This window comes from Fringilla coelebs, assembly GCF_963513975.1.
Source record: "Fringilla coelebs genome assembly, chromosome: 2".
Classification (NCBI taxonomy): Eukaryota; Metazoa; Chordata; class Aves; order Passeriformes; family Fringillidae; genus Fringilla; species Fringilla coelebs.
Window position 1 is genome coordinate 107,583,891 of NC_140029.1, and position 25,266 is coordinate 107,609,156.

A 25,266-nucleotide genomic window follows, 5' to 3' on the forward strand; every position below is an offset into this window, starting at 1 on the left:
AATATCCACTCCTTATACATTAAATGTTATTGTAGTCTGTAATTTCATACTAAGATCACTTTTGCCCAAGGATATTTTCACAACATTAAAAAAAAAATGCACTCTGTTATTCAGGTGGAGAAAATGATTGGGCAAGGTTCAGCCTTGTCACAGCATGGAGCACAGTTTGGTACATTAACCAAATGTGAAATGTTTAATTGAAATGGATCAGGGCAGCTTTCTTGACAGTCCCACAAAGGGTGGAAGTAGTGACTTCAGCTTGTTTCACATAAAAAGATTTTTTTCCCTGCTGTATCTTGAGGGAACACAGCATGAAGAAAGGAGAAAGTGCTTGGCTTCTAAATCAGAGCATGGTTCAACCTCTTCCAGCTTTTCACTTAGTCAGAGGGATGCAGTAAATGCTCACAATGTTTACGTGTAGCATAGCACTTCTTTTGTTTTGCTTTTAGTCAATATCAAGATTTATTAATCCCAGGATTTTATTGATCTAATTTTCATATCAATTAATAATTATCCTTTGGCTTAATTAATCTTGATCCTGACTCCAGTATAAGTCAATATAAACTATCCAGGGCTTATGGGCAAATAAAAGCACACTCCTAAACTACGAAACATGTAGATATGAAACAAAGTGGGCTCATGTCTAATAGAAGCCATGTTCCAGGTGAGTGCTCAGGCCTCTGGGCTGTGTATAAAACCAGCTGGAGTCACTACCTGTTACAGCCCTCCTGAGTTAGATTAGCTGGCTGCCTGAGTAGTGAACTGGCTACAGTGAATGGTGCAGGGAGTCTAATATTTGCTTGAGTATGAAATAATTGCTGAAGTCCCACAGTACATTTTTTAACAAATTGAGAATGCCCATTAATTCATTCATTAATTAAATGCTTTTAATTAGGGGCATCTCATAGCTGTTGTAACCTAAGACCAGGACAGAAAAGGAGTGAAGGAATGCATGCAATAGTTACTCACCCTAATGCATTCTGGCTGGCAAATAGGATTACCTTAAGTTTAGGAAAACAAGATAATTTTTTTTTCCTCTTCAAATCTTTCGCGGCATTTCACAGAAAAAAAAAAGATAAGGTGCAGTAAAACACTGAGCAGGGTCAAAGTAAGTGTAAAGATACTTTTGCTGTTGCTTAGATGCATTAGTTTGTCACTGATAGCAGTTCCACCAATAGTGTTTTCTTCTGCTGTTATTTTTATGTAAGTGTACCTGTGATACATTTATGCATTGATTTTCTTGTGCGGTAGTAGATGCTTTCTTTAGTAATACAGAAGCAGTATTTGCAGATAGCATTAACTGAATAAACATGCCTAGAAGTTAGTTTCGAAATCCCTTAGGAGAATCCTATAAAAACTGCAAGAGGGAGTCATAACACTCTGAACTCATAGACTGTTCTCATCACAAAATGCCAGTTGTGATTAGAGGGTGGATTTTCTGTTTAATTCAATAATATTTGAGTGAGAAACTGATGTCTGGATTCCTACATAATGTAACTAATCACAAAGGCAGTGGTAAATATGAGTCTGTGCTTATTCCATTCAGAAATTTCAAGTATCCCTTTTGTGCAATGAAAGGAAGTTGAAAAATTTTGAAAATTGTTTATTCTTTAGTGCTTTAAGAAGTGTTTCAACCTGTGCTCATATCCTTTTGCTATCCAGGAGGAAATTTAAAAGGAAAAAATGGATTTTTTTTTTTTACACAAAACATTTGATAATAACATTTTGATTAATGTATAACACACCTTTGCCACTTGGATGGTCTGGTCTGTGCTTCTAAGAAGTGTAAGCACAAAATTTGCACTCCATGGAGAGCCAGAGTCCAGAGAGGTATTTGCAAGCAGTCTTTGCAGCTGCCTTGGTGCTGTGCTAATCTGGGATACCTTGCTGAGCTAAATCATCCCAATTTCAGCAATTCCTGGACAGTAGGATTGTCAAGAGGTCCCAAATAAGTGATTGCCATGAAATGCCTTGATATGTCATGCCTGTTTGCAATTGTGTGAGTGTGAAGAATTTCATCTCTTTTAACACATCAACTTTTGTCCCAGATCTGGTGCCTAGGTAATGAGACTCGATTTCATATCAACAAAACAGTAGATGCAGCCATTCGGTCTGTAGTAATAGGTGGCCTATATCCAGGTATCCAGTACCGCGTGGAAGTTGCTGCAAGCACCAGTGCAGGTGTGGGAGTAAAAAGTGACCCACAACCCATAATAATAGGTAAGTTATTGTCTGTTCTGTTGTTTTGGTTTGCCTGGGTTTTTTTGTGGGTTGGTTTCTTTTTTTTTCCTTCAGAAATGCTTTCACACATCACTTCTGGAAGCGTAAAAATCTGTGGAGGAAAAGATGAGGTTTGGCTAGAGCTGGTTAGTTAGCTTTTACATCCCACTGCCTGGTGATGTTTTCTGCTCCTGCTGCAGAGTTCTTGCAGACAGTAAAGTATGTTCCCAAGACATATGAGAAAATGCAGATTGCCTAGTGAAACTGATGTAATGTTTTGGGGGGTTTTTTTAAATGAATTTACCACTTCTGCAGGTTGGCAGATGTGTGGAGCCCAAGCTCTTTTCCTTCTGTTAAGATGGCTTGAATATTGCCTTATTCATTCCACTGGTGCCCAAGACACTATTTACCATTGTTTTCTGAATGTCTAAAGTCAGCCTTTCTCAGGTATCGCAAGAAGACAAGCCTCCTCTGTCAAAGCAAAAGTTGTCTTTAGACCAATTAGAGAGCAAAGGCAGCATTATCATTCCAGCCTTTGTAATAGTTGTTTCTTGCTAGTGGTCTCCATGCAGAACTAATTTCCTGACCTGAGGGAAACACCGGTTTTGTTTCTTCTGATATTTTTCCTGAGTATAAAGTATAAAGACGGGAACAATATGGAAGACTAGAAGTAATTATGTTTATCAAACCTGAAATGACCTGTGCAAAGCAGAACCTCTTTTTAGTGCATGATACAGGAATTTTTTTGCCTTTATCTGTATGATCTAGTTTAGTTATTACTTAATGGATGTTTGTTTGTTTGTTTGTTTGTTTGTTTGTTTGTGGGACTTCTGTCGTTACTAAATATTTTCTTTCCAGAAAGTGTTGCCAATACACTGTCCCAAATATGGACTAGTCTATTATGTGTAGACTCTTAGAAAAGGCCATCCCATAAGCTTAGCTTAAATGTTTCCTAATATTCAGGTTCTCCATTCTTCAAAGCAGAAGCTAGGATACTTCAGCTTTGAAGTCTCACTGGAGACAGAAATACAAGAGTGGAAGTGAAGATAGCACTTGGTTTAGAAAACACAGCCGCAGAAACACCAAAGAGAAGAGGGAAAAAAGATATCCAGAAGTGAAAACAAAAAGTTGATTTTTGAAAATGCGAAAAATCCATGACTTTTTAAAAAAATTATTTCCCTAAGGGGTTCATTAACTAGGCACAAAATACACTGCACTTATTCCAGCAAAGCACGATACGTGTATTGCATTTTAGATACATGGGTAGCATTGTGTCCCCTAATGTGTTGTGAGTTATACTTGCACCAAAGGTCTTTGCTGGATGATTCCCAGAATTCTTAGTGATATTGATTTGTTCCTTAAACGATCCCAGAATGTCTGCTTCAACAAGTTTGTTTGGTGATGTCTTTGCACATTTGAGAGTCATTTGCATGAAAAGTAACAGGGAGTAGTTTCTGTTTGGGTTATGTTTCTGTTGTGATTTCTGTTTCTCTTTTGGGAGCCTGAAGCTGGATGTGTTTATTACAGATATGGTCTGTATCTCCCTTTTCTTTGGGCCCAATTTTACTATTGATTATGAATTGCTAGCAGTTATTTCTCAGACTATAAATTTGCTTGATAAATGTAACAATGTTAAAGTGATACCATTTCTGAAAAACCTGAGTTGGCACCATTCAATGTTTGAATGGGAATCAAAATCATAAAATATGAAAATTGTTTTTAAAGAAAATTTTAAAAAAACCAACTAGTGATGTGGATTTAAAATGAGCTAATTAATAAACCTCAAAACATCATAATGAATGGGAAAGCATTATTGAGTTATTATAATAGAGTTCTATATGGTCTGGTGCTTATCTATACCTTTTAACAACTTGCAAACAGAATGAACAGCTCCAGAAATGCTGAATTATGGAGAGAACAGGTCAGTGGTGCAGGAGAGTTATGCTGTGTTTCTAAGCAGTAAAAACTTTTAATAGTCATGAAATACAGAGTACAGTTTATAAAAAGAGCTGTTATTTTTAAATACAGGATTCATTCTTCTAAAAATGTTTCAGGCTTTTTTTTTTTCTTTTTCTGAAAATAACTGGTTTTCCTAGTGGATAATCAACTACTGGCCAGAGTAATTTTAGATAACAGACCTGTGACAATCCAGAAAGCAAATAAAGGAGAATGGGAAGCAGTAGGTAGTATATTATTCCTTCAGTTAGAAATTGTCTCACTGTTACAGGAATCTTGTGCCCGTACTTGAAGCAGGATGTTGAAAAATTTTACAGAAGACTCAAAGAGAATCAAGAATAAAACTTTTATGATCACTAATGATATGCTAAAAAGCGTTCACTTGGAAAACCAGAAGTAAAATTGGAGATAAGAGCAATGCTGGTTAATGCTGTAGCTATTATTTCTCTTCATCAGTTGGCCTGGTCCCTCTTACATTCCATCACTGGCATAATAATATGAGGAACAGCTGCAAACTTTCACAGTAATAGGTACAATCGAATCTGATGTGTCTAATTAATTTTTGGTCCGACAAATTAGTTTTGTTCTTCATTACTCTCCAATGGGAGGAAGACATTTTATTTCATTATGGTTTTGTCTTCAGGAACAATGGAGCGTTACAGGTCGCACACTTCCCTTGTCTATGTTCTAATTAGTTGAACTGACAGCGTTGTTACAGAACCACCTGCAGTATATGAAATAGTACACTGGTACCTTGGATGACATATATATTACTTCTGCTTAAATATTATATAAAGAAGTACAAGACTAATGCTGTTTGTTTCCCCATCCCCCAACAATTATATTAATTTTATCAAGAGTCAGTGGGTAACACTCATCTGTCTCCATTTATTCTTCCATCATCAAACTCACAAAGCATATGTTATTTTGACATTTAAATGAATTATTACTTTTGCAGTTGTAATTGCTAGGCACAGAAGGGTAAGAGCAAACAGCCAGACTGCAAACTTTAGAAGGTAGTTTGGAGACAGATTGTATCTTCCCCTAGAAGAGAGGCAAAGCGTACAATCCGCTGAAACCTCTTCCCAGGCACTTTGCAGTTTGCTCTCACATCCTCCCTTTTCAAAAGACTGTTTTTTGGTCTTAGAGAAGACAGAGTCCTCAGATGTTTGTGGAAGCTTTAGTGAAAATAACTCATTCTTGAATTCAGGAGCATCCACTCCCAAAGCTGGTGTCTCCAGCACTTCCCTGACTGCTCTTCTCCTTGGTAGCATGGCTGTGTCTGAAGCAGTGCCAAGACTACCTGTTTCCTCACTGTACCACTGCTTTGGCCTCTCCTCCAAAGGGCACAGAAATTAACTGCAAGTTAATGGTAATTAGAGCAACTCCAACTCCCATGCTGATTTCTACTAGAAAATCGATTTTGTGTCTGGAAGAGCATGCCATGGAGAGCCCCTTTCTATTAGTTTTACTGTCAGCCCCTCCTCTTTCAGCGCTGGGGTGCTCCTATGGATTGGTTCCATGGGCAGAAACAAACATGGAAAATCAGATAAAGCAGCCACTGCTGCCTGCTTTCTGTCCTTGCCACAGCTGCTCACTCAGTTTCGTTCTCACTTACTGAATCAGGCCTGGAAGCCATTGGGCACTGGCAAGAGAAAAGATGCAGGTATGGCAAAGGACGGCTGCAGCTCCCAGAGCCTGATGCTGGTGAAGCTTCCCAGCATGGCCAGTATGGACTGGTGCATGACATCAGTACTGGTGCGCTTTTTGTACATCTGGCAGCCTCTTTCTGTGGGACCTATTCTGCTTGCTGGGAGTCTGTTTTGTTCCTTGCCCAGAATGACTGAAAGTAAGCCAGGCTCTAGCACAGTTTCCACAGTCTGATTGCCAAAGCAGACAGTCAGCAGTACTAAATTTTGCCGTAGTGCTGAAAGAGAGGAAGCCTAATAAACTCACTGGGGTCATCAGCAGTGTGATAGCAATGGCATGCAAGGCACTGCCTTTGTCCCTGATTAACCCAGCCAGGCTCTGAGTGCCACTGAGGGCCTGAAGCTGCATCCTGGCAGGGGCAGTGCTCGGCAGAGGCAGTCCCAGAGGGACCCTCTGAAAGAATCCCCTTTTATAAAACACGGCTGTGTGAAATCCGGGTCACCTACAAAGAGGTGTCCATGAAAATGGGGCTGGAAGTGTCAGACTTCTCAGATCTGCTCCAGCCAGAGACCCTGAGTGCTGGCTTTAGGCTGAAGCCAGCGAACTGCTCTGTTGGAAGAAGTAAATCTAAGCATTGCTGAATTATAGAAAAGGAATATGTACATTTTCACAGCATGGCCTAATGATACAATACTTCTAATAATTTCCTCCAAGTGACCATTTCAGTGTTTTACTGCAATGTTCAGCTACCTTTATGCGTTAGATAGACTCTCACAATTGAGAATCATATTGTTTGCATCTTCTTTGTCTCAATGGAGTAGCTACTCCTGCAGCTCTTCAGCGTGCATGCAGGCATCTGGTAATATTGCATAAACATTTCAAGGATTGAGCTATATAAATGCTTTTACTGGAAATGCTGGATAATTTTTCACGAATTTCAAAACTGCAGATGTGGGCAGTTTATATAAAATATGCATAGAATAAAATTTGGGGGTTTTTTTTAGAAAAATATGTTCTGCATTTCCTAATTTTAAAACTAACTATTTTTGACAATTTGAAAGTGCTGGCCCTGGAACTATATGCTTTAGCATTTCCTGGATTTCCATTCAGATTTTTATGAGCATTTGTTTTCAAGCTAAATGCCAAGCTTTTTCTTTTAGAAAAGTTCCATTTTAGAGAAAGAGGGGCAAAACCCCCAAAAAACGGGAGCATCTACTGGAATTTGCAGTTTTCTGCTGTAATATACAATTGAAGATCCTATATAGTAATTTTTTGATGCGTGTCACTTTAATTGGTACTCCAAGTAATAATTATTTCTTGCAGGTTGATATTAAGAATGTGCATGCATATTCTAGGTGAAAAAAATAGCATCTGTTGCTGTGATTGTTTAGTGCTTTCAGTTAACTGTGCTATTTTCTGCTTTGTGTCAAAGATGGTACACTTAGAATTTGGATGAACTGCTTTCCCCTGGAAATAATTGCTGAAAAATGCATCTTTGCCCCAGTGGAAAGTCCATTTATTTTATTATTTATTTCAAATTTGGAATCTAGCATTCAGGGAAAACAAATGAGTAAGAATTTTTGGTCTTCTAATGTAGCATATTTTGCGTCTGGATTACTCATTTGGAAAAAGCTATTTATTGATTGCTTGATTTGTTTTTTTATTAGTTTCCTGTGATCCGCTTTTCCCTTATTGAATTCTGTCTACAATTATGGAAAAACAAACTAGGAAATATGTATATTGTTAGAAAAAAAAGGTCTGGATTGGTATCTGTTAGATTACTTGCAAGTGTGCTATGGGTCTGTCTTTCCAAATATATATCTGCAAAATGGCTATGGATTTACTCTAGAAACACTGAGATTGTGGTGTGCACTGCTGCTTCTTGAAGTTCTTCTACTGTGGGTAATTGTTTTGAGATCCATTACTATTTTTTAGAAACCTCTGTGTATTTAATTTGTTCCACTGTGTGTTGCAGAATCCAGAATAACCACACTCTGTTCAATTTCTCTTGTGCAGGAGGTCGTAACGAAGTTGTCATCACCGAAAATAACAACAGCATAACTGAGCAAATCACTGATGTGGTGAAGCAGCCTGCCTTTATAGCTGGCATTGGTGGTGCATGTTGGGTCATTCTCATGGGTTTCAGCATCTGGCTCTACTGGCGGAGAAAGAAGAGGAAGGGGCTCAGCAATTATGCTGGTAAGAGCAGTGACTTTATTGCCATCTCAGCAGGTGCTATCATAAGAAGAACAGTGGCTACTAAACCTACCTAAGACCCACACTGAACTTACAGCAAAAGTGTCCTGGGTGAATTCTGTATGCTTGTTTTAAATGTATGCTGTGAAATTGCTGGTGTATGAGAAGCTTTAAATGCATCGCTCGGTACCACATTTCATCATTATCATAAGGCAGTATTTTTACATCTCCAGCACATCTGGCATTAAAAAAGTACAAAGAGGATTAGCTGTTCCTCTTGCCCCTTGCTCAGAAGGCACTCTGTTGGCAATTCAGCATCATTTGTGTGCTCAAATATGAGTTAGACTAGACCCTTGCAAGGAAAGTTAGAGAGTTTTTGTCTTCTTCTTTCCTGTGCATTTCCATGTCTCTGAAGCCATGTGCATTGCAAATAAATGAAGGTACTTAATCAGTGACTTCATACCTGTAACTGGAAGAGTGATGTATTAGACAGAGAAGTGTCAAAATTTACCTAAGGCAGAAACCATAAACAGTTTTGTCTTGGAGGCAGATCATCTTCGAATGTTCTCTTTCATTTAATGTTTGTTCCAGTTATAAGTGAGTTTTCAAAAACTACATTTGGAAAATGAAATACTCTTGCCAAATGAAAATATTTTCATCTTTCCCTAACCTTTGTTTAGTGGATTATTCTGTTTTCAGGATTCTTATGAATTTTTGGAAAGTCAGGTGAAGTGTCATAAAACGGGTTACTCTGAAGCCTAATTTAACACACAAAAACCCCAATTCTTCAAACATTGCAGTAGGTTCTCTTGTAGTTCTTATTAACACTTAAAAAGAGAAAATATTTGCCCAGTTAAAGACAGAGCATATTTAATGTTGACATTATATCACATGTAAGTTACACAAGTGCCCTTCTATTTACAAGTCATCAAATGTGAAACCAAGGACTCAGGTTCCCTAAATGGCTGAGCAACCACTTGCTGAAAACCCACAATCAGTCACAGCCAAGTTGTTCCCAGTTCAGCTCAGCCATAATCAGACTCCTCTTGACTGGGCTCACTAAGCCAGCAGGAAACTATTCCATGTTGGTTTTCAATCCTTCCTGTTGCATTTGTTTTCCACTGGCTTAGTGAAAGAACAAGAAGACAAGCACTGGAAAGAGAGGAAGGAGAGACCAGTGGCTTTTGGACCTTCTTGGTTTTTGTGGAACCTCACTTTGTCTCACCTCATGATCTCTGTCATTCATGGGTTGTTCTTTATCCCAAGGTGGTTTTTTTCTTTCATTTAATAGCAGTAACTTCTGCTCCCTGAATGGTGGGGTGGTTTTAACTGAGAAATGAATATATGTCTCACACACTTATACATGTGCTGACATGAAATATCATTCTAGATCCCAAGATTTTTTCATAGTAGAGACAGTTGTGCTGTTATTTCTCTTAGGAAGTAGTCCTACCTAAAGCTTTGGGCACAAGCTGAGACTGGATTTTTCTTAAAAAGGAGGATTATTAGTTCTGTATGTGAGTTGGCATATTGGGGTGAGGGAGAATTGAGAGCAGACTGTTATAACTGGAAGAGCATAGCTGTAAATAATTATAAACATCATGTCTCGTGCAACTCATTCCTTCTCACGGCGTTTGCTGCATCTAAGTGTGATGTGAACATCGACTGCATCATGAAATCATGTATGCTTTCAGCAAGGAAAGTGGATTACAGATCATGCTTCAGAGCTCATCCTAATGTTTACAGCTTGGAGTACAGCATGTCCTCGCAGAGAGTCTTCACATGTGACTGTCAGACTTCACTGCTCATCTTTCCAACCATCATTTCTCATTGGCTGCTGGCTGGTTGGTGCTTTGAGCTCAGCTGTTATCTTCTGCTTACGATGTTCAAACCCACATGAGTGATTTCCAGAGGAAACTCGTGCCCTGCAATTAGTGCTTTGTGTCAGGGTGTGTAACTCACAATGTGTTTGCTTTCTTGTTTTGCAGTTCAGTCCTTCACCTTCACCCCTGCAGGTACTGTCCATTAGTCTGTCTCTTACCTCACCAACACACCATTTCAAGCATTAGCTATCAAAGTGTTTATGAACATGTGAGATATGAAGAATTAAAACCAAGCACAAGGAGAAATACTCTGGCTGCCTATCTGTGATAAAAATGTAGCCTTCATTCTCCTCTGGATTCCAGGAAAAAGTAAAATCTAATGCCATCAGTGTCTCTGTCACTATAAATCTGCATACTTAACTCACCTAACTCTCTGAAATGCAGTTTTGAAAGTAATTTTCAGGACCAGATGCTTGAACTAACTTAATATAAACGAGCATTATTCATATATAACTGAATTTTGATTTTAAAGCTCAAACAGTTTAGCAGATCCAAGTGGAGAAATGAAACTTTCTTCTACTTCAGCTCTCAATTATGTACATGTTTGTCTTACCATGAGGTATTCAGACCTGAAGCAATCTAGTCACTAACTGATGCATTCATTGACTTTACAGGGGTTTTGAAATTGAAATATTTGAGTTTTTTTCTTACTAGCCAGCTGAGAGCTGGTATCCTATTTTTCTTATCTTTAAAAAGATAGCTTAGGGTAGACTGTTATCATAAACATGATTAAAGATATATGAAGGATAAACGAAGAATGGCTGAAACAGCAGGTTGCAAACACTTTATTCAGCATATGAATAGTCAGGAAAAATAGAGTATACAATAAATAATAATAATTAATACAAACAATTAGCTTCTGCTCTCATACCTACTCTCAAGATTTAGAAACTCAAAAATAATTGTACCTCAGCTTTACAGTGTTAAAGGCTGATAAATCTTGGTGTTTTCCAGAAGAAGCCTGTCAAGTTTTTTGGATGTAGTTTGGCCCCTCGGTTACCTTTAGCAGAGCTGTCTCCTCATGCTCAGTAGCTGCTTTCTCACTTTGCTTGTCTTCAGCCACAGCTTGTCTTCAGCTTAGCAGGAAAGAGCAGATGACCAAAAGTGGTGGTGTGCCCCAAGAGTCCATGACATTTTGAGGGAGAAACATCCTTGTGGAAAAGCTCTGGGAGTTCAGGGTTGCTCCCCTGGCTTCCAGGCAGGTTTGGTCAGGTTACTGTAAGCTATGGCACAACACATCCCACCCCAAACACTTTAGTGCCTTTTCTTTGAGACACAACATAGGTTTTTTCCAAAACTAAATAATACATCTTTGCATTTGGTTGCTGTGGCTGTGCCTCTGTCAGCTGTCTTGGACTGTGGTGCATTTTTACCGTTCTGTTTGTGGCATGCATTGGCTGTGCTGGAGCCACAGGGTCTGAGCACAGTTTCATGCTGCTGATCCACATGTGCTGGGCAACTGGGATATATCAGAGGTACTGCCAAAAATGTTCTTTTTTAAAAACAGTTTTGACATCTTGTGGACTTTTTAGAACTATTCTATTTCCTGGCTTGTACTAATTTCTGGAGGAATTGAGGACCTAAGTTCTCCAGTAATCGAGTCCAAAAAAATTTTTTTTTTAATTTAAGTGCTTTCCTTATGACAGAACATAGTGCATGTTTCCAATCTTTAGACCCAGAGTTCCATAACAAACTTTGTTAATTCTCTAATATTTTAATTTGCCTTTGATAATATCATTTAGAAAGACAGACCTATGCTTATGGAGGTTTGACACTTACAACTGTATGTTGTTCCCTTCAGAGTTATGGTTTATAAACAGTTTGGTTTTAGATGCAATCACTTAGACAGTGGTATGTAGCTTTCAGAATCTCCTCAGAGACAGCTGTCAGTGAATTTTTACTAAAGATTAATTTATCCTAATATACTCAGATTTTAGAAGGTACACACTTTTTGTTCTGACATCTGCTTTAAATTCTTCCTTCAGAGAGTTGCAGAACATACAGATTTAACTGTGTGATAGGGAATAGAATCTATTAGGTGGAGAATTGAATCTATTAGTGTAACAATTATATACTGACTTTATTTCACACTCAGAAAAAAATCCCCTGTTATTTCTGATGCGAATATTTTTTGTTTTATTTTTTATCATCTGTATTTTCCTGTGTGTAGAACACAGAACACTAAAAATAGTTGTTTAAAAGTCCAAATCCTTGCAGATTTTTAATTACTTGCTAAAAATGTTCTTTTGGGCCATTTGCAGATTATAGGTCATTCACTAGGACCACTTGTTATTTGTATTCTGTTATTAGGCTCCTGAGATGTACAATTTCTGCTTTGAGACTATACCACTGGAACATGTGTGGGAGAAGAGCAAACAGCAAATGTCAGGCAGTTTGTAAAGATTTGTGTCAGGGCAGAATAACTGATCAACTTAAATACTTTTAGCTTTCTGCCTTTGTGAATATTTTCATCAGCAATGATCAATGGCTCAAATGGTCACAAATAAAGTGGGATTGATAACCACAGCTGAATCTTTTTAGTTATTTTCAGTTCAACTGACTCCAGTAGTTACTGAGCCACAATTCTGTACATCACTGTTCTTCCACTTCCCTTTCCACCATCAAGGCCAGGCCTTGATTCTCAGTAATATCAGTGCTACAAAACACAAAATTTAGCTAAGATGTTTGTTAGATTACTGTTGGTGAGTAGTAATGTCACCATCTGCAGCTGTACAAGGACTATGCATTTTTGTGACTATGACATATTCTCAGCAGAACCAAATCTGGCACAAGGACACTAAACACAATTGTCCTCCCTTTTCAACCATTTCTCCAGTAATATAAAGGATGGATTAATCTCACTTTTGTGAGTTTGTGTGAAAGCTAAAATACTACTGCATTGTTTGGGTGGGGTATTATTTGGATTTGTTTGTTTGTTTGGGGTTTTTGTTTTGTTTTGTTTTCTAAGGCTTATCTTTCCTGCACCCTCAAACTTGTTTGTGCCAGTACGCACTCACCAGAGTATTCAGGTGTTTTCAAGTGTCTAGGCCATCAGTCATGCAAAAAAAGTAAATATGTATTTTAACTTAAGAATTGGTAAGCTTATTTAGTGACTAGTGCTTCTTGGGATTAAAGGTTTTTCAAAACCCAGTAAATAGAAAATGAATTAAAAATAGATAGAGAATCATGGAATGTTACACATATTATGTGCAACTCCTGAAACTGTTAAATGAGGATAAACTATATGACAGAATCATCCAAAGGTAGACAGAAGATTTGATGGAATTTTTATGTGCTGATTATCTGTTCTGAGTTAATGCTTATTAAAAGAGGATTAATCTACATTCATATTTGAGGAACAGCTTATCAGTAAAAGGAATGAGACTTGGCTGGCAACATTAAAGTTTTCATTTGCAGTAGGAAAATGTGGCCTACTAGAGATAGGCATACAGAAAGCTTTCTAAAGCTTTCTAAAGCTTCCTTGCCTCAGAATGTCGACTTACTATACATTCATATTTTTCCAGTTCTAGCAGGCATGAAGATTAAGTTTAACCTTGTCAGATATTATTAGTAAATGGTTTTGGTACCTCCTTATATATTTAATAAAAAGCATGTGAAAAGCTCCTTAACATATGCTGGTTTTCATACAAATATATACAATATAATTTCCTGAAATATTTATGCATTTAAAATGCACTTTGGATTATATTTTTGCATTTTTGCAGTCCTTGAAGTATAGGCTGGTGGGGATTCCTTCAAAACCTCTCTATGCCGAGGTTATTTTTTCATCTTCTTTTGAAAACCAATCTCATCCCTGCAGGTCTTCAGCCTTTCTAAGAACATGTATCAGATGCAAAGACTGCTGAAAGAGCTTTTTTGCTTCCTTGGTGATAAAAAGCAAGGAAGATAGGTGGGTCAGTGATAGGGACATCCTTCGCTCCCTCCTCTTACATTGCCCCTTGAAATTGCTCTGCTGCTTTTTGAAGTGGAGACAGGATGAATAAAGCCAGCTGTCTGTGTGTTTTATTTTTACAGTGACATCTACAAGCCTGCATTGCATTAAGTATGCTCCTATTCAGGCGTTTAGGCTTGTTTTGTAATTGCAGAAATCAAACTGCAGGAAAAAATGCTGACAAAATGTATGGCAGGAATGATAAACATAGTGCTTTTTTTTGGCAGCCTGACCATATCTTCTGTTGTTAGCTGTCTTGCCTTTCACAACATTGATGCTAAAAGAAAGGCACCTTCTCTATCCAGCCTCAGGTAGCCCTCTTATGGATGGCACCAGGGATATGGGAGTTTTTTGTAGCATCCCAGTGACATGGCCACACTTCATGAAGAATTTTGGCAAGCTTGGTTGATATTCCAAAGCATTTTACACCAAGCACATTAAATAAATAAAATGCTTTTTATTTTGTCATTGAGATTATAACCATGCATACATTGGTGTATAGAGTGAAGGGTAAACAAAAAAAAACTGTTCTCCTTCCTAGCTCCATACACATCACATAAACAAGACTCAGTCTTCCCTAGGAAAAACAATGTCACTGCAAGCTGAACCTTTCTTCTAAAGATGATGCATATATTGGGAGAGTGTAAGATGGTTTAACACAGGAAATTAAAAAAAAAAAATTAAAAAAATAAAAACAGGAAGCATTTCCTACCACCAGGATACGCAAAAGAAAAAGGAGCAAATTCTGTGATCCTTGTTTTTTTCTCAGCAATCTCTAATGCCACAGCCAACCTGCAGCAATTATGGCTCTAGCAAAAAGGTTTCTATGTCATGTTTTCTTGATGGAGTTCTCATGGCGTGCCTGGGAGTTTTTCCATACCCGCCTACACAGAAAATAAAATATGTCAGGCAAACATTGCTGCTAGTAATGGCAGCATGCAATAGCATACAATCTCCTGCTAGTTCCTCAGTTTTGGATTTGCTTTATAAAGATACACAGGGATATAAATATTGTGTTGACCACAAATATTACTGGGGTTTTTTTTCTTCATATGACATGCCCATTTAAAAGCTCACACACCTGTACAAGCTATACGAGTGGAAACAAAATTACCTCAAAATAATTACTGGCAGATGACAGTCTAAACAAGAGCATTAATCCAAGCAGTTTTCAGAAAATATGTTTTACTGCAATTCTCTTAGATCCGTAAACTTTATTTATAAAGGTTGTTATCAAAACAGCAATCAAAGCCTTTGTTTCTCATTTTCCTTATTTCTTGTCACTTTGACAAATGCAGAAAGTTGGAGAAATCAAGTATTAAATTTGGAGGAAAGGAGGGGAGAGGAAACAGCATGTAATATACTGTTGACCAAGATAGTTGGGAACAAAGCCAGGCAGTCCCCACATCTTTGCATAATCACATATGATATGCACAGCACTTCAGATTATTCACTTTTAAGCAATGAGTGGAAGTCATTTGACAGCCTGTTAGATACCACGTGAATGAAAGTAGCAGTGCCTCTAAAATTAATTACCCTCAATGTTTTACCATGTCTTGTTTTTCAAAGCAGACCTTTATTTAGTACTTTCCATACTTGCATTTTGATTTTCTTTTCATTAATTGGTTTGATTACACCCTTTCAAAATTCAGCTATTAACCATTTTGATGTGACATCTGACTGCAGTGATTTTCTGATATTGGTATTAGTCTGCTGTGCAGTGAAGGGTAATTAATCACCCTACTATTCTTCCAGCAGAGCTTCCAGAGGGGCCAGTTTTGTCCCCTTTGCTGAATGTACACTGTGAAATTACCCTAGGAGTTAATAAAGTAACGAGGATTCTATAAGGTATCAGAATTGTTTTCCCAGTGGCTTTCTGTCATGGTTTATTTTTTTAATGAACACAGAATTTCTATTGGCTGTAGTAATTTTGCCTGGTTAGAATAGTGTGTGATAGAAAGCCTAATCCTGAGTTAGTGGTGTTTGGACTAATACTTGGAAAATCTTGCAAATACTCTGTGAGCTATAATTTACTGATGGGACCACCTGTCTTACAAAGGTAAATAATATCTCCAAATGAAGGTCTATTTTAAATTAAGCTGGTCACAAACTCTTCCATTCCTCACTGAAATTCAAACCCTCATCCAGTCAGAGGCCTTTAAGGCTGCAGGTGTCCAGGACATTGGTATAATTTAATAGTCTGCCTTATCTATGCCTGACAATAAATAATGGGATATTGCCACTGAGAACCAGAGTAGTCTGTTGGCCTTGATTCAAAATATTTTTTCAGTGTTTCAGAAAAGATCATCAAATGCTGTCAATTGGCATCTCCCCAGTAATGTGGGTTTACATATATTGCCCTGAAATGTAATCCTGTTAATAGATAGATAAGGGAGAGGCTGGTTTTTGTCAAACACCCGTGAATGGAGAGATAAAAACAATTGTCTCCCTCTGATTATGTCCTTGGCATCCCCCATGGATGGAGGACTGGAAACACTTTTTCTTCCTGGTGACACTGGCATGTATGCCCTTATGTGTGGGTGCTGGTTCTTAAACGGTACTTCTAATGGAAAAGGTGCAGCTGGATGCTTTTTTCCATCCCTTCAGCTGTAATAGAGCTGCCACCTCTTTGTGTTTGTCCTGGGAAATGACATATTTGTGTGGTGACATTATATTACTGCATTACGACATGATGTTATTAACTCACTGGTGCAATGTCATTATGTACTGAAGCAGAAGCATGCCAAGAAAACAATTTGATCACATGGCTCAGACTTGCAATGCAAAGTCATATGAAGGGGCCTGTGGTGAATTCAGGCCTTTTGCCCAGGTGGCTGCTTTGCCTTGCAAGGTGCAGAGCAATCAGTAATGTGCTGTCAATCAGTAATGTGCAGTGAAATTCTAAATGAGCTGTAGCTCCAGTGTGCTTGAGCCTCTCCTTGTCATTTCTGTACTTTGTTATGGATGATGCCAAGAGTCCTCCAACTTTGGGCACTGAGAAGTTTGAATTGTTGCTTTTAGTTATTACTAATTGATTTTTCCCTGTCTTATATGTGTGTACGTGTGTGTGTATGTTTGTTTGTTTCGTTTTTTCCAACCAAAACACAGTCACCTTCCAAAGAGGAGATGGAGGACTAATGAGCAATGGAAGGTATGTTTCTTTGCATAAAGGTCTTTCCATTCTGTTTATTTTTAAAGTAAGGGATCTGAAAGATGCTATGGTGATGAACTTGGGTCATAGCCCATCATTGGGAGGACTGATAGCTCTAGGAGGAGTTAAGTAGCTTACCACAAGGTTTAATGACCTATCTGTTGTGCACTTTGGAAGAAACAGGCCCAGATGTTTCATATCTCCCAGATGTCCCGGAAGAAATGAGTAGTAAATATCAAAAAGAATGTGTTCATTTGTTACTGGGATGTTTATTGCATTAATTAGACATTAGCAAATGAAGTTGCTGTTGTTTAAGACTCCTTATTGGCTCCCCCTAAATTGCTGTGAGTGAACAATTACACTTAATCGATCACAAAATAAATGATTCATGGATGATGAATAGGCTGTAGATTGATAGGACTGGATTCCACAACTTTGGCTACTCAATTGAAATTGATAAAAGCTGATAACGGGCCCATATATCCTCATCTATTTTCCCTTTGCCAATATGGAGATTGTAATTAGGCCCTGGTAATAACTTCCAATCTCCTGTTTAATCAATATTTTAGCAAAAAGAGATTAGGCCTAATGAGAGCGAGTAGATGTGGCAAGAATGCGGCTGGGCCATCTTATTGCCGTTGCCATAGAAACGGATGTTTCTCTTAGGGATTGTTCCAGGCAGGGGTCTGCAGTGTGCTCAGTGATGGGAGATGTTGCTCCAACTTCACCAGTGCTTTAATAACCCAGGGAAACTGCGGGACTACGGACGGCTTTTTGTTTTCGTCCGGCAGGAAAGGGTGTCTGCAGCAAATGATTTGTTTCCCCCGCTGAACACGGGCACAAACAATCCACCTGCCTTGCTAAATGTTGGTTTATCCTGGGGTGAGAGAAACACGGTGCCTCGTGGCCCGAGTGTGCCTTCTCTTTCACCATGCTCCCAGTTTAACGCTGCTCTCAGAGTGGGAATTACATGGATATAAAAGCCGTGCAGCAGCGGCACACAGAGATAGCTGTGGACTCCCCATTAATCCCCCTCAAACCTGTTTGCCTCTAAACCATCCAAGAGTGCTCGAAGAAAGAGTTACCAGCCTGTAGATGACAGGCATGCATTTGGGATGCAAGGGAAGGAAGAAATAGTAGCCCAAAGTCCTGGAAATGGCTGATATGGAGCAATCAGTTTGAGTGATGGCTCCCTTGAGGTGCTAATTTATCATTCAGCCCTGGCGTAGGATCCCATGATGGTGCTGCCTAACTCCTGCTTTACACAGACAACGGAGTTCATTTGGATTCTGGCAGAGTCACGGCGGATGCCTAGTCCCTCTTCTTCTGACAAAGTTGATTTGTATATAACCTTAATTAACTGCTCAAGGTCTTTAAATCATCAAAGGCTATACAGTTGTAATTTGAAATAAATTAAAGTCTCCTAAACTGTTAGTTACCTGTGGTACAGTAGGTGCCTATGGAACAGTAATATGCCCTCTTCTATCAGTACTTATCTCACAGGTATTGTAATTTTTTTTTTATATATATATATATATTTGTGTGTATATCTCTTTTTCTTATTCTTCTTCAGTCGACCAGGTCTCTTGAATGCCAGTGACCCCAGTTATCCTTGGCTTGCAGACTCTTGGCCTGCCACAAGTCTGCCAGTAAATAACAGTACTAGTGGACCCAATGATCTTGGGAATTTTGGTCGTGGAGGTAGGTTTCCTTTTATTAAGTCACCTGATATTATAAAATAGGCTTCCATTAGTTAACATCTATGACGAATGCTGTATAATATTTTTATCATTATAGTTCTTTCTATGTGTTTATTTCTTTCTAGATTTGATTGAAAATTGACCTTAAAATGTTCCTTTCGCTTTATGTCTTTTTACTTTTTAAAAAGCAGGTCTGGTTTGTAATTTGCCCCACAGTGGTGAGACAGGGTCTGCTTATGATGTTAAGAGACGTGTTTGTGTCTCAATCTCATTCCCTTTTTTGTGGAGATGAGCAGTGTCATGCCCATGCAGGGCAGTACAGCCAGGGATGGAAGATGTCCATAAGAGCAGAGGAGAACATTGGAGATGCAGGAAAAATGTTCCTTCAGCAAAGGACACGAGAACTTTTTTGCTGTCACTTTATCCTGCTTCCTGCTCTCAGTCTCAACCATAATCTGTGAAGAAAACCTCAAAGATCTTTAGCAACTTTCTTTTTCATTGGAGGAAGGGATACATAAAAGGGAACTATTTAGATCATTTAGGGTTTTGTTTCCATTTTGACTTGAGAGAGCACCTTTAGGGGAGTGAGATAAAGATGTATTGTTACAATGAGGAAGGAATCTTTAGAGGGGTTATTTCATTTCAAACAAAATGGGAATTTTAAGATGTAGGGTTGGGATTTTTAAAAGTAGTACTAATATTCACATCTCTCAGTTACTTCCTTGGTTTCTGTAATAACTCAGCTAATTCTGCATGCTGGTCAGAATCTGCTTCTGAAGACCATCCATCATACTGGTTATACATTCCTTTGAAAAGCCTCTTGCCTGTAGTTAGACTACTGTGACTTAAAATTACAACAAAACATACTAGATTTATATTCTGTATAAAAATGTTATAAAGTTCTTGTCAAAAATATTTAAGAGCAAGCAAAACTTTTGATAATATTTACAAGGCAACTGAATTTCTGCCAGCTTCTTTGTTGTGAATATCTTGAAAATAAAACCCTTCAGTACTTTTCCATCTTTTCTTAAGCCCACATAATACAGAAAAATTACCATTTTCTTTTAGCATTTGGCTCTATACAACTGAAATTGGAAGCATTATTTTTTAAAATTTTTGGCCTCAATATGCATGAGGCATAAGTCCAAATTCATGCAAGAGATACAACAGCTACGTTTTAAAATTCGGCAGCTTGATTCCACCCATGATCTTTGCAGTTGAGCTGAAATTTTTATTCTGGGTAGTTTGGGATCACTTATCCCTATCTGTTTCAGAAGCTGAGATTAGATGTTTCTGCATTAAAGATGGATGGGAAGTATTTTAACATGTAGAGATGGAATATTAACTACATAGATGGATCTTGGGCCTCTTTTACTGGTTGAAAGGTCTCTAATAACATAAAAGTTCTGTAAGAATTTTAAAAAGAGTAGGGTGACATCACTCACCCTGGAAACTCAGAAGCTGAGGCAGGCAGTCTTAAAAGTTCCCTTAAGAGTGAGATCCCCTGTCCTAGATAGGCATTTGAGAGCAAGGCTGTGAGTGGAAAGCACAGGTGGGGCTTGGAGTCATGTAAGGCTACAAAATGATATTGCACCTCCAAGGCAGCAAGAAAGAGCTTCCCTGCACAAGTATTTCAGCACTATTTCATTTATCTCAAGGGTTACAAAGAAAAGTTGGATTTTGGAGAGTTTTGGGGAAAGTTTCCAGTGGGAAGTGCATCTTCATCTTTGGTCTGAAATGTACAGCGTGGTGTTTTTGCTATGACAGCTTGCTGGGAAAATCACACTTGACTTTTACTCAGTGACTCTGGCACTTTGTAAAATCTCTACTTAATAGCTCTTTGAGTGCTTAAATGTATACATCTCACTGAGGTCAAAAAAGTAATCCGTGCTTGTACTGAAAATTCCCAGTGTCTGGAGAACCTCAGCTTATCAGCAAGAATGACTGAAAGTCCTTGGCTGGTGGGCAGCTATGGCACTTCCCTTTCAAGTGTGTACACATGAATAGTTCTCTATTTTAAAATGACTGTATAGAGGTGATACATCTTCAGTTGCCAGAAATATGCACTAAAAGACAGATGTATGTCTGAGTACTTCAGTGATGAGCATTTTGCTAGTTTTTACTTCCTTGAGTCTTCAAATCCAGCACAGACAGGTTGGGCTGGATTTACTTCACTTTATACATCAACAGCAGAATTTATTTACTAAACTTCAAGCCATTATACTTTGATGGAACTGATTGTAGAAAGGAGAAATGTTCATATTGTGGATGAAATGCAAGAAAGATAGGACTGCACTTGTCTCTCACATCTTATCCTGTATTTGCACATAGATGATTTTTGTTTGTGTACTGCCCCTGGAAAGCACATTGCATATGTGCAGATAGTAACAACATGATTTTGAAAAAAAGTTTGCATTAATTGTAATTTTTTTGCACTTGAAATTTATCTGCAGATATAAGTTAATAAAATTAAGATCTTTTAAATACTTGATGTGACCATCTCCCTGCTGTATGCAAAACCAGATCATGCTGATAGACCCAAACTTAATCTCTCTTCCTGCAGTGTCTCTGCTGAACATTTGCTATTGCCATATTTATTGTTAATAATATGTTGCTGCCCTGAGACTGAAGATGTTATTAGGGTCCATGTTAAAGTGTTCACTGTAGCACACCTGAATGCAAAAGAAAATAGTTCTGTGATCTAAATGTTCATCCCAGGAAAAAAAAAATACTAAACCCTAAAAAAACCAACTAAAGCAAACAAAAAGAAACCAAATCAGTATGAGGAGACCATGGTGTCACATCTCACTGCTGGATAAGTCTTTGAGACATTGTGACAACAAATGTATTCCCTGAGGTTGCACAAAACCCACATCTGAATTTGGAACTGAGCTTAAACCTTTGACTAGGTGCAAGAATCATCTTTTCTTTCTGGGGCTTAAGGTACATAAAAATGGCTGTTATCCCTGGAAGGGGATCTGAACATCCTCACTATAGGAGTATGCATTATCTCAAGAATAATCTAACAGTTGGAACCTGTATTTGCCATCTGGCTGTAGAAAGAAAATGGCATATAAATGAAGGATTTTTTAAAGAAGTACATTCTGGAACTGATTCAACTTTTCAGAGTCTAAATAAATTGTAACAATAGTATCACTTGAGATATTGACCTCTGAGAGCGCAGGAAGGAGGGTTATCTGGTAGCTGTGGTTCTCCTTGGGACATCATGTCAGTCATCATTAGATTCTTCACACTTCGCTAGTCCCAGTTTCTAGATCTAGTATTCCACCAGCAAAGGTCACTTCAGTGTTTAGTAAGGAGAGAGACTGCCAATCTAACTGATTAAAGATACAAATTGCAGTGTGGGATAGGATTCAAAATATTGGGAAAACTCAGCAGATATTTAGTCAAATATGCTGTAATGGTTTTCAGGTAAATGTACTAGAGATTTTGTACAAGTTGTTCTCCATTATCAACATTGTTTTGCCATTTTGAGGGACTGATCACCTAAATCCCTTCAGAATATCAAATTTTCTTTCATGTATCAGAAATAACTTTTTTTTTTGAGTTTTTCTTTTGTTGAAAAGAAGGAATGTACTGGCTAATGTCAAAAGGAAAATTAGATTAGCTGATGCAAAAAGTTTCAAGGAAATCAAGGTGATACCCTTAAAAAATTACTTTGAGAGTTTTTCTACATATTTGCTGGGCAAGTTCCCTCTGTGATTTGTAAATTCTCTCCTTTCATCATTTCCCTGAAGCCCAGACAGTTTCATTGGTTCTGACATAGAGTGAACAATTGAAAACATTCTTCAGTAGAGAAATATTCCAAACTTCACTTTCACAGTTGAAGGTATGAGGAAGGAAAAAAAAAAAGATGGTTTTAGGCAGCGAGACGTGAAGGACAAGTGGTAGGCCTGTCACAGCTGCTGATAGCTTGGCGATGGTTGTACATCATCTTCCCTTCGCTGGCTCATGGGCCTGTCTCAGCTGAAATGCAAACGTGCAAAATGACACGTTTATTTCTCGGCTTAAACCTTGGTACTTCCAGGCTTCCCGTGCATCAGTGATTTGTTTTGTTCCGCAGATGTGCTGCCACCAGTGCCAGGGCAAGGAGATAAAACCGCTACCATGCTTTCTGATGGAGCCATTTACAGCAGCATCGACTTCACCACCAAAACCAGTTACAACAGCTCCAGCCAAATAACCCAGGCTACGCCGTATGCCACCACCCAGATCCTGCATTCCAACAGCATCCACGAGCTGGCTGTCGATTTACCAGATCCGCAGTGGAAAAGCTCAATTCAGCAAAAAAATGACCTCATGGGATTTGGTTACTCTCTCCCAGACCAAGGCAAAGGCAACAATGGTAATTATAGCTCTTCTTTTCCAGAGCCCTTGGCTTTGTGTGCTGTATCATCTGTGCATGAATTAGAAAGTTCTTTTTAGCTCCGTGAGACGCTGTTCATGTTGACCTGAACTAATGCCTGCACACCTTGCATGTGTGCTGAACCCCACCTGATCACAAAATGCGTTGCACTGTGCTTTTAATGCTCTTTGTCCTGTGCTAGTCACCAAGCCATCTGTCTTCCATTAGGCTAGGCTAGGTGTACCTTTAAAAATAACCAAGTTAAAACCTGCCCCCCCACCCCATCTGCCCCGACTTGCTAACTGCATGTGTCGCATGTGCTTGTGCTGTCGACTAATCCCACGATGCCACTGTGACCTCTGCCGTTTAACCCTTAGCCTTGCTTTACATCCCTGACTACCGGGTGGCTGAGGGACTGGCTAATAGATTGCCACACAACCAGTCACAGGATTTCAGCACCACCAGCTCCCACAACAGCTCCGAAAGGAGTGGCAGCCTCTCAGGTTGGTTCCGTCGCCGTGCGTAGGGGAGCGAGGGACGGAGGGGTGTTGGCCAGGGAGGCAGACGACCTCCCAGGCACCAGTTGAGGACAGCCATGAGAGTTCCTGCCCATCAGCAAACAATGCCACATGGGACTCTGCTGAAACAAAAAAGCCTTTTGCAGGACCTGCTTGGAGATAACTGGAGAGTCCTTCCCTGTGTGCGCTTGTCGGCACAGCTGCCAGCCTGGCCTTGTCACATCCTTTCCCTGACACAATCTGTGGAGCATATGTACCTCTGCATCCATCCTCAGTTTATAGGTCTCCCCACACTGAACTTAGGAGGAGATTCTTATTTTTGTTGAGTTCTTAACAGATACCCCAGTCCCACGAGCTGTTCCTGAGTGAAGCAGGTTGGAAAGAGTTGTAGGGCCCTGAAAGGTGACTGGGGTTTCAAAAAATTGTGCTAAGTTTGGATAGAGACAGGATGTAAATTTTATGTGTGTGCTGCATGTTCTATTGGAAACATGATGCATTTTCATCAGATGAAAATGATCATAGTACATGTGGTTGTGTGTTATATCTGAGCACACCTTGTTTCTTGATTTCTTTAATTTTGCTTACTTGTTGCTTATGTTATGTATAGTTGTCCTTTTTTTTTTCTGTCAAGACAAAAACTGAAAAGGCAACAATTAAGATGAAAATCTGTGATTTCACCTAGCTGAAATATGAGAGCACTGGAAGGACTTTTCAGAATATATCCAGACTATTCAGAATATATCCACAGCTTTTTGAATTTCCACTTTAAGCTGGAGCAGTCCTCCCAGTAATAGACGAAACCTAGAAATAGCTTCTTTGTGTCAATTTAAATGACTATTCAAACTGAATCTTGAGATAAAAAGCCTATTATCATTGGCCCATGTCTCAAATAGCCAAGTGTGTTTGCAAGTTGTGTGTTCTCAAAGAGGGGGCATTAGCTGATTTGACTGAGAGCAAAAAATAGGCTTATGGCATAGTCAGAGAGGTATCTGGAAGGTGAAATACTTCAAGAAAACTTCTTGTTCCTTGCATGTGAGATATATTGACAAGTAGCTTAGGAAATCAGCTTGCTCCCCAGGCTGCATGAAAATGCAGAATTTGATGTGCTGAGGTACATATATGTCAGGTATCAGAGGGCAGCATCACACTTTAGATATGTTGACAGCTAAGGCTGCCTAAGAATTTTCTCAGAAAATAGGAAGTGTCACTGGAAAGTGCCCTTTTTGATCAAAGGCTGGACTTTGATCAAATATTTCAAATGCAACATATTCTGTTTCTCAGCCAGAAGTGAATTTTCAGATGACACTAGGAAACTTTGGGTTATAGTCAGTCATATGGCCAGGGCATTCTTGTTGTGACCAAGGCAGCCCAAAACTGGATGTCCCAGTGTTCAGATGAGTGCCAGATTATTGGACTGCAGAGTCATTATTTTGCTCTCCCTTACCCACTAATTATGCCTTTGATACAGGATAATTATGTCTGTAATACACAAGAAACTGGGGGAGACCTTCAGATAGTCTGATAATTAGACCATCACTGCAGTCAGAGACCAGCTTTGATTATGTAGTCCCCATCAGGGTGAGCAGGGTTTTATTCTTTCATTTCCTTGGTTAGTACTTTAGGTACTACTTATTATTCTGACTAAGTTTCTGTCTCTCTTACATGAATGTCACG

At 38.8% G+C, this 25,266-nt stretch overlaps 1 protein-coding gene across 1 annotated transcript in view; it reads left to right on the forward strand.

Moving 5' to 3' along the window:
* Nucleotides 1–25,266, forward strand: part of ROBO2 (roundabout guidance receptor 2) — a 428,736-nt gene that overhangs the window by 363,818 nt on the left and 39,652 nt on the right. Inside the window, exons 17-21 of the mRNA XM_084226210.1 lie at nucleotides 2,049–2,220; nucleotides 7,843–8,025; nucleotides 16,966–17,008; nucleotides 18,582–18,709; nucleotides 22,793–23,074. Coding sequence (XP_084082336.1) covers nucleotides 2,049–2,220; nucleotides 7,843–8,025; nucleotides 16,966–17,008; nucleotides 18,582–18,709; nucleotides 22,793–23,074 — 808 coding nt within the window. The remainder of the gene's footprint in view (nucleotides 1–2,048; nucleotides 2,221–7,842; nucleotides 8,026–16,965; nucleotides 17,009–18,581; nucleotides 18,710–22,792; nucleotides 23,075–25,266) is intronic.